This window comes from Erpetoichthys calabaricus, chromosome 9, assembly GCF_900747795.2.
Source record: "Erpetoichthys calabaricus chromosome 9, fErpCal1.3, whole genome shotgun sequence".
Taxonomy (NCBI): domain Eukaryota; kingdom Metazoa; phylum Chordata; class Cladistia; order Polypteriformes; family Polypteridae; genus Erpetoichthys; species Erpetoichthys calabaricus.
Window position 1 is genome coordinate 4,627,647 of NC_041402.2, and position 15,193 is coordinate 4,642,839.

Consider the following 15,193-nt stretch of genomic DNA (forward strand, 5'->3'; position numbering starts at 1 on the left):
GGTCAGCTCACTGTTTTTCCCATTACAACTCTGGTATAAGAGGGATCCTTCTGGTCATAATTATCCCCAACCTAGGATGCAGTCACCAACTCCTCCTGAGACATATGACCTTCTCGCCCATCGTTTCCCTTCCCTTTCATTAATGGCCATTGTTCTGTTGTCTAAGCACCCTGACAAATCTGCATACCGGAGGGAACGCCATGTGGTAAGGTAGTGAGCGGACCCCCAAGGGACCATACAGACTTGGAAAATTTACATTTGTGAAGAATTGCGATGCATTGGATAAGGATCATTGGCATTTTCTGTAGAAGGGAGTGACATTGACAAAAAGCAAAACGGTTATTACCTGCTGGCCAACTGGACCAGGTGGCCCAGGAAAACCTCGAGGACCTTCATCACCTTTCTGACCAAAGAGACCTTGTTGTCCACGTGGTCCTGGCTCTCCATCAGCTCCCTACAGACACAATCAATTAAAAGAGGACTTTAAATATGTCAGGTCCGGTCAAACAAGTCATAGGACAGCAGAGGCAAGGCAAAAAAAAACCACCCATTACTGGCTAAAGAAGTCGGGCGTCTCATTAATACACTTGTGACATTCAGCTCTCTCTGTGGACCTGAGTCCCCCAAAGCACAAATAAACCCAAAGGAGTAGATCTTCCCAACTCATTAGCACAAAAGGCAGAGATTTGATTCAGAAGAAAAGGTCAGAAATAGCAGCTTAGGATGAGAGCCAAGTTCAGGCAAAGGAGGTCTGCATTGTGTCTTGTGACAGTCAGCCATTTACTGGCGAGGCACAAAAAAATGAGAAACTGCACTTTGGGTTCTGCCTGCCACTGCGAAAAAGAGCTGAGAGAATTTAGTTAGCATAAGAAATCTCGTTCAAAAAGTTGAATGCCTGCATTCGGCATGTGGAACTGAACACATTCAGATAAATAACATAAAGAAGGCACGATAAAGGATAAGATACATCAGACAGAGCGGAAGATTTAAATCTGAAACAGCAGAAACTGGACTGGAGACCTGGGAGGGCTGTGCACACCATCATCACCCCACCACACCCCACTATAACATTCACTTCATGATATTCCTGCTCTCTGAACATCTACAATGCTAAGATAAATACTTGATATCATTTTCATGATGATATGCATTAAAGCAGGTATTAAACATACACGGTAGTGAGGTGGTAGTGCTGCTCCCTCGCAGTAAGAGGTCCCCAGGTGTACGTTCAGGGTAGAGAACTGTATGGCAGGTGTGATGAGGCTCCAAAAAACTGGATGCATGAATGGGTGTCACACAGGTTTAACTGAAATATTGTGTAAATGTTGGGTTTGTGATCTGGTGGTCAGAGACACAAACACAGAATTCAATGGCTGTTCATCTGAGTGGGCTTTCTTTATTGCACACCTGCTGTCTCTGTCTGACGTACGAAACCCCAGTTCTTATCCTTCCCTTTTCTTTCTCCACTTAACCAATTACCACATGATAAACGTCCTTGTGAAATTAAAACTAGTTATAAACTTAGACCACATAGTGTTCAGAACTTTACAAAAAATCTTTGTTATACATGTTTGATTATGCCATCCATTCAGGGTTGAGCCCATCCCAGCAAGCATTGTATGTGAGGCAGAAGCAAATCCTGAACGGGGTGCCAGCACATCGCAGGGTGAACACGAGTAACACGCACACTAGCAGGGTCAATAGAGCAGAACAAAACCTGCCATCCTACATGACTTTCAAAGGAAACTGAAGCAGGCCGAGGACACCCACCCGAAAAACATGAAAACACAAGGCAGGGAACACCCAGGACCCCCTTGCTGTGAGGCAGCAGTGCAACCTCCACGCCACTGTGTCCTCAGGTGTTTAATACACACATTTAATGCATTTCATCATGAAAATGAGATCAAGTATTTATCTGAGCATTCCAAAATGTTCAGGGAGCAGGAATATCGTGAAGTGAATGGATTGTGTGTGGTGATCGCTGCCTGCACCACCTCTTAGTGCAGAGGAAGTCCGTTTAAGAAGCACATAGCGATTAACAACTGGGTGGGGGAACATTTAACACAAAGCATTTAATGTGCTACATAAATTATGAGGGGGATTGAGAAAATCTAGCAAATTAAACATTCATTTTAAGATGAGGTTTAGTTTAAGATGTTCTACTTTAATGAAAAACTACGAGAATAAAGTCAACATGTCGAGATTAAATTGGAAATGTCGAGATTAAAGTGGAAATGTTGAGATTAAAGTAGAAATGTCGACATTAAAATGGAAATGTCGAGAATAAAGTCAACATGTCGAGAATAAAGTGGAAATGTCGAGAATAAAGTAGAAATGTCGAGAATAAAGTGAAAATGTCGAGAATAAAGTGGAAATGTCGACATTAAAGTGGAAATGTCGAGATTAAAGTAGAAATGTCGAGAATAAAGTGGAAATGAATAAAGTGGAAATGTCGAGAATAAAGTCAACATGTCGAGAAGAAAGTAAAAATGCCGAGATTAAAGTAGAAATGTCGAGAATAAAGTGGAAATGTCGAGAATAAAGTGGAAATGTCGAGAATAAAGTGAAAATGTCGACATCAAAGTAGAAATGTCGAGAATAAAGTCAACATGTCGATAATAAAGTAAAAATGTTGAGATTAAAGTAGAAATGTCGAGAATAAAGTGGAAATGTCGAGATTAAAGTGGAAATGTCGAGATTAAAGTAGAAATGTCGAGAATAAAGTGGAAGTGTTGAGAATAAAGTGGAAATGTCAAGAATAAAGTGGAAATGTCGAGATTAAAGTAGAAATGTTGAGAATAAAGTGGAAATGTCGAGAATAAAGTCAACATGTCGAGAATAAAGTGGAAATGTCGAGAATAAAGTGGAAATGTCGAGATTAAAGTAGAAATGTCGAGAATAAAGTGAAAATGTCGAGAATAAAGTGGAAATGTCGAGAATAAAGTGGAAATGTCGAGATTAAAGTGAAAATGTCGAGAATAAAGTCAACATGTCGAGAATAAAGTCAACATGTCAAGAATAAAGTAAAAATGCCGAGATTAAAGTAGAAATGTCGAGAATAAAGTGGAAATGTCGAGAATAAAGTGAAAATGTCGACATTAAAGTAGAAATGTCGAGAATAAAGTCAACATGTCGACAATAAAGTAAAAATGTTGAGATTAAAGTAGAAATGTCGAGAATAAAGTGGAAATGTCGAGAATAAAGTGGAAATGTCGAGATTAAAGTGGAAATGTCAAGATTAAAGTAGAAATGTCGAGAATAAAGTGGAAGTGTCGAGAATAAAGTGGAAATGTCGAGATTAAAGTAGAAATGTCGAGAATAAAGTGGAAATGTCGAGAATAAAGTCAACATGTCGAGAATAAAGTAAAAATGCCGAGATTAAAGAGGAAATGTCGAGAATAAAGTGGAAATGTCGAGAATAAAGTGAAAATGTCGAGATTAAAGTGGAAATGTCGAGAATAAAGTGGAAATGTCGAGAATAAAGTAGAAATGTCGAGAATAAAGTGGAAATGTCGAGATTAAAGTAGAAATGTCGAGAATAAAGTGAAAATGTCGAGAATAAAGTGGAAATGTCGAGAATAAAGTGGAAATGTCGAGATTAAAGTGAAAATGTCGAGAATAAAGTCAACATGTCGAGAATAAAGTCAACATGTCAAGAATAAAGTAAAAATGCCGAGATTAAAGTAGAAATGTCGAGAATAAAGTGGAAATGTCGAGAATAAAGTGAAAATGTCGACATTAAAGTAGAAATGTCGAGAATAAAGTCAACATGTCGACAATAAAGTAAAAATGTTGAGATTAAAGTAGAAATGTCGAGAATAAAGTGGAAATGTCGAGAATAAAGTGGAAATGTCGAGATTAAAGTGGAAATGTCAAGATTAAAGTAGAAATGTCGAGAATAAAGTGGAAGTGTCGAGAATAAAGTGGAAATGTCGAGATTAAAGTAGAAATGTCGAGAATAAAGTGGAAATGTCGAGAATAAAGTCAACATGTCGAGAATAAAGTAAAAATGCCGAGATTAAAGAGGAAATGTCGAGAATAAAGTGGAAATGTCGAGAATAAAGTGAAAATGTTGAGATTAAAGTAGAAATGTCGAGATTAAAGAGGAAATGTTGAGAATAAAGTCAACATTTTTGGGACTCGGCAAACTCACTTGTTTTCCACAACTTAAACGTCAAAATTGCGATTCCCATTCCAAGACCAATGGCATTAATATGGAGTTGATGCCCCCCCCCAATCAAAGTCGCCCCGCTTCTTTCCTCAAGTGTGGGAATTGCACCCATTCAGTCGGAAGAGCATTTGTGAGGCCAGGTGCTGATGAGAAGCCCTGGCCCGCCAATTCATCCCAATGGTGTTCAGAAGGGTCGAGGTCAGGACTCTTGTTCAGGCCACTCGAGTTCCTCCCTCCATGTCTTTCTGGACCTGGCTTTGAGCACAGGGGCACAGTCATGATGGAACAGAAGAGGGTCACCCACAAACAATACCCTTCACTGGAGCCCAGGGGTTCGGTCCAACATTGCCATTATCACTCCACCACCAAATTTACAAGTGCAATGCAGTCCATAAGGTAGTGTCCTCCTGGCAGCTGCCAAGCCCAGACTGGTCCATCAGACTGGCATGTGGTGAAGTGTGATTTATCTCGACTCCAGCGTCCAGTGGTGGGCAGTGTGCTTTATGCCACTCCAGCTGATGCTTGGCACTGCCCATCGTCATCTTTCAGGCTTGGTCATCGAAACCCGTTTCATGAAGCTCTCGACGCTTGTGCTGATGTTGCTCTCAGAAGGAGTTTGTGGCACATTTGTGACTGATGCCACACAGGATAGGACATTTTACACTGTTAATCATTCAGCAGCCCAAAACCAGATGCAGTTGCTCATTGACGCTTCTATTTCACAATAATGGTGCTTACAGATGACTGGGGCAGATCTAGCAGGGCATACATTCGCTGTACTGACTTGTGACAAAGCAAAGTTGGCATCCTACGGCAGTGCCATGTTTAACGTCACAGAGCTCTTCAGCTCCTCTGCATGGCCTTGCGTCTGATCTGATGAACCAAACATGTCACCGCTGGCTCCTCACACACCAAACGCAGCCCACTGGTAAATTGGCTGATTGCTCCTACTTTGTTAGCGGTAATGGATGTTTGTATTGCTCTACTTTCCTTAAAATTAATAAGGACGTCTCTCCTCTAAACATGTGCACAAATCCTTTACTCCAGAAATGCTGTGGACAACTCAAAAGAAAATCCACTCACTTAGGATGCCAAGAGCTGAAAGAGACATGAGGAGAGCAGCAGGAGGAAGCCCCTTAGAAACACCGCTGCTCACTGTGTTAAGACCATGGACACGGCAGGACAGGGAAACATCCTGGGACGCTTTTTCTATGTTAAAATAACAGCTTACTGCAGGAGGAGATTTCATACTTTTGTGTGTTGAGGCCACAGGAGAAAAGCTAGGAGAGCAGAAGTCACATTCTGATACTGTGGTGAAATCCACAGACAAGCCGGACACTTAGTCTGAAAGTAGGAGCAGGGCCTGGAGAGAGAGAGACAGCGCTCGAGGGCACCACCTACTGGCAGCCCCTATAATTAAAGACCACGCAAAAAGTCAAAACGGCGATGTCAGCGAGTCAGGCAGGGCTGTGAGGTCAAAAGAAAGGAAGAATTACAGTGAAATGACAAAAAAGGGTTACTTACAGCTGGGCCGGGCTGTCCGATAGGACCCTGAGGACCAGTAGGACCAGGAGGACCCTTTAAAAGAAAAAGAAAACAAAATATAAATAAATAACAGATACTGTAGATAGATATAGTAAAGCCACCATACAATAAACAGACAGATTGAGAGCTACAAAGTACACAGTATAGGATAGACAAATACAAAAGGCACTATATACACAGATAGGAAAGACATAAAAGGCACTATATACACAGTAGCATAGCTTGATAGCCAAGAAAGACACTGAAAAGGACAGAAGAACAGACAGAAAATGCATAATAAATAATATAGAGAAAGACGTGCAAGGCACCGTATAGAAGAAGTAGCTATGGACTGCAGCAGATAGACTAACAGATATAGAAGGCACCATAAACGGCAGATAGAAATACATGAAAGGCACTATAAACAAAAAGGACAGTGGCTATAAATAGAAAGATAGATAGATAGATAGATAGATAGATAGATAGATAGATAGATAGATAGATAGATAGATAGATAGATAGATAGATAGATAGATAGATAGATAGATAGATAGATAGATAGATAGATAGATAGATAGATAGATGAAAGGCACTATATTAGATAGATAGATAGAGAGATAGATAGATAGATAGATAGATAGATAGATAAATAGATAGATAGAAAGATATATAGATAGATAGATAGATAGAAAGATAGATATATAGATAGATAGATAGATAGATAGATAGATAGATAGATAGATAGATAGAAAGACACTAAATAATAGATAGATAGATAGATAGATAGATAGATAGATAGATAGATAGATAGATAGATAGATAGATAGATAGATAGATATGAAAGGCACTATATTAGATAGATAGATTGATAGATAGATAGATAGATAGAAAGATATATAGATAGATAGATAGATAGATAGATAGATAGATAGATAGATAGATAGATATATAGATAGATAGATAGATAGATAGAAAGATATATAGATAGATAGATAGATAGATAGATAGATAGATAGATAGATAGAAAGATAGATAGACAGACAGATAGACAGACAGATAGATAGATAGAAAGACAAATAGATAGATAGATAGATAGATAGATAGATAGATAGATAGATAGATAGATAGATAGATATGAAAGGCACTATATAATAGATAGATAGAGAGACAGACAGACAGACAGACAGATAGACAGACAGACAGACAGATAGATAAATAGATAGAAAGACAGATAGATAGATAGATAGATAGATAGATAGATAGATAGATAGATAGATAGATAGAAAGGCACTATGTGATAGATAGATAGATAGATAGATAGATAGATAGATAGATAGATAGATAGATATGAAGGGCACTAGATAATAGATAGATAGATATGAAAGGCACTATATAACAGACAGACAGACAGATAGACAGACAGACAGATAGATAGATAGATAGATAGATAGATAGATAGATAGATAGATAGATATGAAAGGCACTATATTAGATAGATGGATAGATAGATAGATAGATAGATAGATAGATAGATAGATAGATAGATAGATAGATAGATAGATAGATAGATAGATAGGAAAGGCACTATATTAGATAGACAGAGAGACAGACAGACAGACAGACAGATAGACAGACAGACAGACAGATAGATAAATAGATATGAAAGGCACTATATTAGATAGATAGATAGATAGATAGATAGATAGATAGATAGATAGATAGATAGATAGATAGATAGATAGATAGATAGATGTAAGGCACTACACAGGACAGAGTGCCAGGTGGCATTTTCTTAAATCACATTAATCTTATTTATTTTGTTTCATTTGATTATATAATCAGACCACCTTCCTATTCCCTTGCTGTTCCCCTCATTTCTTTTCAGTCAGATTTTTCTTTATATATTCCATATAAATCACAAGCCCAAAAGGGGATTTTTCTACAAGCAGCCGTAAGGGGACATCAGAGGTGTCACTTGGTCCTCTAGTCACCTCTGTGACAGCCCCTCTTGTCTGTGTCCTTAGACTTGTCCATGGATGTTCATCAAACCTGCTTTAACCAGTTTAGGACTGAGAGGTGGAGGTTACAAAGCAGAAGACCACCCCCCAATCCCCCCCCCCCAACCCCCCGATAGAATGCCAGTCCTTCAAAGTGTATAGCCTTAGTATTTTAGAAAGCAGGCTTATCAATGTTGGTATCCATTGTTTTATTTTATTTGATTTTTATATGATGGACGGATTCACATTCAACTAAATGTTAAATGCTTTGTAAAGTTTACAGCATACTCAGTGTGAAAGGTGCAGATTGTCATAGTGAGGTTTTAGAATAGACCACGTGTGCCTAAATCTTACAATTAAATATAATACACAAACAATAGGTTTCAACAAAATAAATTAAATATATAAAAAAGATAACAATGCAAGAAATGCCTACTGGTGAGTTCTAGGTGACATTTTTAGCCCAGTGTCAGATGGAGCACATAAGCTACTTTTACTGGGCCAAGGATTAGAGCTCCCCCTGGTGGACATCATTCACATCATCAACAGCAGCAGACAACACAATTCTGCAGGCAGCGCTCATGAACCTTTTTTCTTTTTTTGTGTCTGATTTTATTAATACACAAAGTGGGGAGATGATCCTCACCTGCTCACCCTTGTCACCTTTGCTTCCTTTCTGTCCGGGTTCCCCAATCTCACCCTGTTGGAGAAAAATGAAAGAGTCAGACAGATTTCTTCAAATATCAATTCAGCCTGTGGGTTTTGTGCATTCAGTCATAAAGCAAAGTATCGATCAGCTGAGATGAGAACCAAATGGAAACCAAATTGAGTTTCTCCTTTTATTTCTTGTGTTTCCCCCTGCTGAGTGCCAATAATCCCCAGGAAATGCTGCAGAACTTTATAGCCAGAAGATTATGCTCTCGCCAACAACAGTCTGCATTCCCGTGGCTTTACGCTAATCCCTTTTTGTATTATGTTGTACTCTTAAAACATCAAGAGGGATGCAGGCGTGATGAAGCTATCCAAAAGATTTGTTATTCCAGTTGGGATGCTGCATATTAATGCGGAAAACAATTAAAAGAGGATGGAATGATTTGGCGCCACTGAAGGAAGATTAAACCCTATCGAGTAGGCAGAAAGATTCCAGCATTAAAGAATCATTTTTATTTTCTTGGAATATTCTAGAAAAATGAATAAAGTTTTGATCAAATGTCCAGTTTTGTCTTGCAATTTCATACAAACAATTTCTTTTCAACGGCAGGATCTTTCAAATCCCCTGGCTGTTTGTTATTAATGGCAGGAATCAAAGGAACACCCTCACCCTAGTTGGCACTTAGCAAATGAGATGGCATAAGGTTTTAACATCCTAACTTTCACCTTACCCTTCATCCAGAGTTGGCACTAAACAAGTGAGATGGCATAAGGTTGTCCTCACTATAAGACTGTTCTGCTTCTTCTTTCGGCCGCTCCCGTTAGGGGTTGCCACAGCGGATCATCTTCTTCCTTATCTTTCTGTCCTTGTCATCTTGTTCTGTTACCCCCATCACCTGCATGTCCTCTCTCACCACAACCATAAACCTCCTCTTAGGCCTTCCTCTTTTCCTCTTCTCTGGCAGTTCTATCCTTAGCATCTGTCTCCCAATATACCCCTCATCTCTCCTCTGCACATGTCCAAACCAACACAATCTCGCCTCTCTGACTTTGTCCAACCATCCAACCTGAGTTGACCCTCTAATGTCCTCATTTCTAATCCTGTCCATCCTCGTCACGTCCAATGCAAATCTTAACATCTTTAACTCTGCCACCTCCAGCTGTGTCTCCTGTGTCACCGCCTCCAGCCCATATAACATAGCTGGTCTCACTACTGTCCTGTAGACCTTCCCTTTCAGTCTCGCTGATACCCGTCTGTCACAAATCACTCCTGACACTCTTCTCCACCCACTCCACCCTGCCTGCACTCTCTTCTTCACTTCTCTTTCACAATCCCCATTACTCTGTACTGTTGATCCCAAGTATTTAAACTCATCCATCTTCACCAACTCTACTCCCTCATCCTCACCATTCCACTGACCTCCCTCTCATTCACACACATGTATTCTGTCTTGGTGGTCCTACTGACCTTCATTCCTCTCCTCTCATATCTGCACCTCTCCAGGGTCTCCTCAACCTGCTCCCTACTCTCGCTACAGATCACAATGTCATCAGCAAACATCACAGTCCACAGGCACTCCTGTCTAATCTCGTCTGTCAACCTGTCCATCACCATTATAAATAAGGAAGGGCTCAGAGCTGATCCCTGATGTAATCCCACCTCCGTCACTCCCACTTCAGACCTCACCACTGTCACGCTTCCCTCGTACATATCCTGTACAACTCTTACGTACTTCTCTGCCACTCCTGACGTCCTCATACAATACCACATCTCCTCTCAGTCACCCTGTCATATGCTTTCTCCAGGTCCACAGAGACACAATGCAACTCCTTCTGGCCTTCTCTCTACTTCTTCATCAACATCCTCAGAGCAAACATCACATCTGTGGTGCTCTTTCTTGGCATGAAACCATCCTGCTGCTCACTAATCATCACCTCACTTCTTAACCTAGCTTCTCCTCCTCTTTCCCATAACTTCATGCTGTGGATCATCAGTTTTATCCCCTGTAGTTACTGCAGTCCTGCACATCCCCCTTATTCTTAAATATCGGCCCACCAGCACACTTCTTCTCCACTACTCAGGCATCCTGTCACTTTCCAAGATTCCATTAAACTATCAGGTTAAAAACTCCACTGCCATCTCTCCTAAACACCTCCATGCTTCCACAGGTATGTCATCTGGACCAACGGCCTTTCCATTCTTCATCCTCTTCATCGCTGTCCTTACTTCCTCCTTGCTAATCCGTTGCACTTCCTGATTCACTATCTCCACATCATCCAACCTCTTGTCTCTCTCGTTCTCTTCATTCATCAGCCTCTCAAAGTTCTCTTTCCATCTGCTCAACACACTCTCCTCGCTTGTGAGTACGTTATCCTTCATCACCCTAACCTGCTGCACATCTTTCACAGCTCGGCCCCTCTCTGTAGCCCACCGGTCCTTTTCTCCCTCCTTAGTGTCCAACCTCTCATACAACTCATCATACGCCTTTTCTTTAGCCTTCACCACCTCTCTCTTCACCTTGCACCTTATCTCCTTGTACTCTTGTCTACTTTCTGCATCTCTCTGACTATCCCACTTCTTCTTTCCCATCCTCTTCCACTGTATACTCTCCTGTATTTCCTCATTCCATCACCAGGTTTCCTTTTCCTCCTTCCTCTTTCCAGATGTCACACCAAGCACCCTTCTTGCTGTCACCCTTACTACATCTGCTGTAGTTGCCCAGCTGTCTGGTAATTCTTCACTGCCACCCAGTGCCTGTCTCATCTTCTCGCTAAACTGAACCTTGCAGTCTTCCTTTTTCAGCTTCCACCATTTGATCCTTGGCTCTGCCCTCACTCTCTTCCTCTTCTTGATCTCCAACATCATCCTAGAGACCACCATCATATGCTGCTTAACTACACTTTCCCCTGCCAGCACTTTGCAGTCTTCAATCTCCTTCAGATCAACTCTTTTGCATAGGATGTCATCTACCTGTGTGCATCTTCCTCCACTCTTGTACGTCACCCTATGTTCCTCAGTCTTCTTAAAATACGTATTCACCACAGCCATGTCCATCCTTTTGGCAAAATCCACTATCCTCTGACCTTCTTCATTCCTCTCCTTGACACCATACCTACCCATCACCTCCTCCTCTCCTCTGTTCCCTTCACCAACATGTCCACTGAAATCCGCTCCAATCACCACTTTCTGTCTGTCCCTTGGGTGCACTGTCCATCACTTCATCCAACTCACTCCAAAAATCTTCTCTCTCACCCATTGCACACCCAACTTGTGGTGCATATGCACTAACAACATTCATCATCACACCTCCAATTTCCAGCTTCATAATCATCACTCTGCCTGACACACATGCTGTTCCTTCAGAATAACTCCTACTCCATTTCTTCTCCCATCCACACCATGATAGAACAATTTGAATCCACCCCTGATCCACCTGGCCTTACTCCCCTTCCATTTAGTCTCTTCACACACAATATATCAACGTTCCTTCTCTCCATCATATCTGCTAACTCAAGTTATTATCTATTATCTTTCTCCTCCTTTCCCTATGGTTGCTGGGTACGTTTTGCCCATGGATTTTGGGGTTTTGAACCCCCCAGGAATATCAGTTTCACGCTGGTTTTGTAAAACTCACAATATATAAATATGTAAATAAATAAAACCAGAATCCTAGGAATAAACCGAGACAGTGGCAGAAGTATATGTGCAGGTAGCAGTGGAGGTGACACAAGGTTACTGACTGTTCATGAGTCTGAGTGCAGTTGGGTAGAAACTGTTCCTAAACCTGGAGGTGTGCGTCTGAATGGACGTTAGATGGGAGGAGGGTGAAAAGTGACAGTGCAGGGTGGCTTGGTGTCCCGCCTGATACGGTTCACTTTCCTGAGACAGCGTGTAGTGTGGATGTCATGGGTCACAGGGAGCTGTGTGCCCGTGATCTGCTGTGCTGTGTTCACTACCCGCTGTAGAGCTCTGAGCAGTTGCTGTACCAGGATGGATTCCACTGTCCACCTGTAGAATCTGCACAGGGTTGTGGGGAACATCCGGGCCTTACTCAGTCTCCTGAGGAAGTAGAGGCATTGTTGGGCTTTCTTGACTACTGCCACAGTGTGACTTGACCATTTAAGGTCATCAGTGAGGGTGACTCCGAGGAACCTAAAGCTGCTGACCTGCTCCACAGCATCACCTCCGATGTAGACGGGACTGTGCTCTGGAAATCCACAATCATCTCCTTAGTTTTGCTAACATTGAGGGTGAAGTTGAACAGCCAACTCAAATAAAAAGATCAAAGAAGGTTGCCATCCAGGAATTATTGATGTACTTTTGCTAATTTATATTCCTTCCACAATATCAAAGTGCAGTCTCAGTCTGCCTCTGCCGTTTCTTTCTTCAAGACAAAAATGGACTGCATGAAGATTCTGATGCTGCCTCCACTCTTTTATAAACCTCTTTGGTTTTTATCTTTGGTGTAAATGAGAAGACTGAAAAGTGAGAACACACCTGGAAACAATGCCTTACCTTGTCTCCATCTTCACCAGGAGGTCCTGGAGGTCCAGCTGGCCCAGGGAGGCCTACTGGTCCTTGGATTCCATCTCGTCCAGCAGGACCTTGTGGGCCTTTCTCACCCTGAAACACAAACATATGTCAATGTTTTTTGGAGTTTTGGTGTGTGTGTGTGAACTTAAATTAAACGAGCGGCCCTGACGTCTATGACACAGACTTTCCAGCTGTCGTCACTGCTGTAATACCTTCAGTGCTAATTAGTGATGATGTGATTCATTCATGCGCCACACGCGCAGCACATTTCAGTTTTTGTAACGTCTCTCTTTCCACCTGTCTGCTTTCACTACAGCTGTGGTATTTGAGTAATGCCCGACAAGATGACCCATGTCACGTGTGGCCTGCTAGTGTTTGCTGCTCTGTGAAATTCCCGTGCCCACTGTGGGCAGCATATGTTGGCACTGTAACCTGTGGTGTTAAAACCCAATACACTTTACAGCATCTGTTCGGCACCAGCCTGTCACCACGAGATGTAAAGTGTTCACCGTCTCAGTCGCTTCTTCTCTTCCAGCTAAAGGTTCGCGTCTTCAAAACAAGCTTGTCTGAATGAGGCAGAGTGAGTTATGAAATCCGACAGGAAGGAATTCACTTGGTATGCCAAATGTTTATTTAATGTTAATACGACGTCAGTTTGGAGTTACATTATTCAAAGTTGTCACCTGGAGAGAAATTCCCAACATGTGTATGAAGCAAATGTGATGGCAGAAACATTGGCTTTATTTAGCCTCTGGTGGCTCGGAGTGTGCATCATGCAGACAGGAGATGTACGTATACTGAATAAATATATATATAAATATACTGCATATTGTGTACTGCATACATGAGGCCACAGGCAAACAATACGACAACGTGACAAATCTCACATATACTGTCACACACGCAAGCTCTGGGGACACACTCAAAGCTCGGGTAAGGGGAGCAGTTCCACCCCGGATTGAGAAGAAGACGTCTGACCTCACTTCCCTTCTGGACCAGAAAGTCCTGCCGTCTCTGGATACTGGCTGGCTGCAGGAAGACTCTATTCATACTGGGACCAGCACTTGAGAGAGACGGGGCTCCTTCTCAGTAGCTGAATCCAAGCCATTTAAACCAGCACTGAGACTGTTGTACAGCATGTGTGTTCATTAAACAGGGTTTTACCAAGGTGAAATGCCAATCCTTCATGTGCCCTCTGTCTGTGCCTTATTAAATATACTGGGGCACTCAACTGGAGGCGGAAAGTGAAGAAAGAGTTTCATGGCTTTGGCTGATTAATGGCTGTGCTTATTTGCATAAAGGGCTTGGTGGACTAAACATCCAATATTTGAACCCATGATTGTGTTGGGTATTACTGGGGGTCTGGGCCCCCTACTGGTTACAGTGTGTGCATGTGGGTATAATGGCCATCCAGCGCATCATATCCTGCCAGCACAGGGCGGTTTTATCAAATGCAAATATGAGTCAGTACAAGGCAAAAGAAGCAAATCTCAATTCACATGAGTTTCAGTCACATTACCAGACGATCTCCTTAGGTTTTTACACCCCAGAGAGCTGACAGGGTGTCCCTGATCTCATTGCTCTCTGAATGGAAGTGGGCCTTCACCAAGTGTCACCAGACGTCAATAGCCTTCTCTTTTACATGACCCTAAGAATTAGTGACCTAAAAGTGCTTGTCCATTTTGGTCCCTTTCAAATCTTTCCCTTAAAAAGAGTATTGCATATAAAGAATACGAGAGGCATGAGACGTCAAGATACAGCCATCACGATCCAGTACTACCACAGCATGAAATCTTCAGATACTCTAGTGTTACTTATTATTAAATGACATGTTTAGGTAACATTTGTTACTTTTTTAATTAATATAATTAAATATTAACAATAAATACTTTAACTGCAGTAAAATAACATGTAAATAAATTGTATATATCTATCTATCATTATATAGTGCCTTTCAAACCTATCTATCTATCTATCTATTATTATATAGTGCCTTTCAAACCTATCTATCTATCTATCTATTATTATATAGTGCCTTTCAAATCTATCTATCTATCTATTATTATATAGTGCCTTTCAAACCTATCTATCTATCTATCTACTAATCTATCTATCTATCATATAGAGCCTTTCATATCTATCTATCTATCTATCATATAGATTTCTGTCTATCTATCTATCTATTATATAGTGCCTTTCAAACCTATCTATCTATCTATCTATCTATCTATCTATCTAGTTTTTCATATCTATCTATCTATCTATCTATCTATCTATCTATCTATTATATAGTGCCTTTCAAATCTATCTATCTAT

General features: G+C 41.1%; 1 protein-coding gene and 1 long non-coding RNA gene across 4 annotated transcripts in view; one reads left to right on the top strand and one right to left on the bottom strand.

Moving 5' to 3' along the window:
• Window positions 1-15,193, bottom strand: part of LOC114643693 (collagen alpha-1(V) chain-like) — a 519,467-nt gene that overhangs the window by 64,423 nt on the left and 439,851 nt on the right. For all 3 annotated transcript variants that reach the window (XM_051931584.1, XM_051931585.1, XM_051931583.1), the window contains 4 exons: window positions 12,860-12,967; window positions 8,339-8,392; window positions 5,696-5,749; window positions 347-454 (listed from right to left, as the gene is read on the bottom strand). In XM_051931584.1, coding sequence (XP_051787544.1) covers window positions 347-454; window positions 5,696-5,749; window positions 8,339-8,392; window positions 12,860-12,967 — 324 coding nt within the window. The remainder of the gene's footprint in view (window positions 1-346; window positions 455-5,695; window positions 5,750-8,338; window positions 8,393-12,859; window positions 12,968-15,193) is intronic.
• The window catches only part of LOC127529105 (uncharacterized), a 152,724-nt gene that overhangs the window by 27,917 nt on the left and 109,614 nt on the right, over window positions 1-15,193 (top strand). The window lies entirely within an intron of this gene.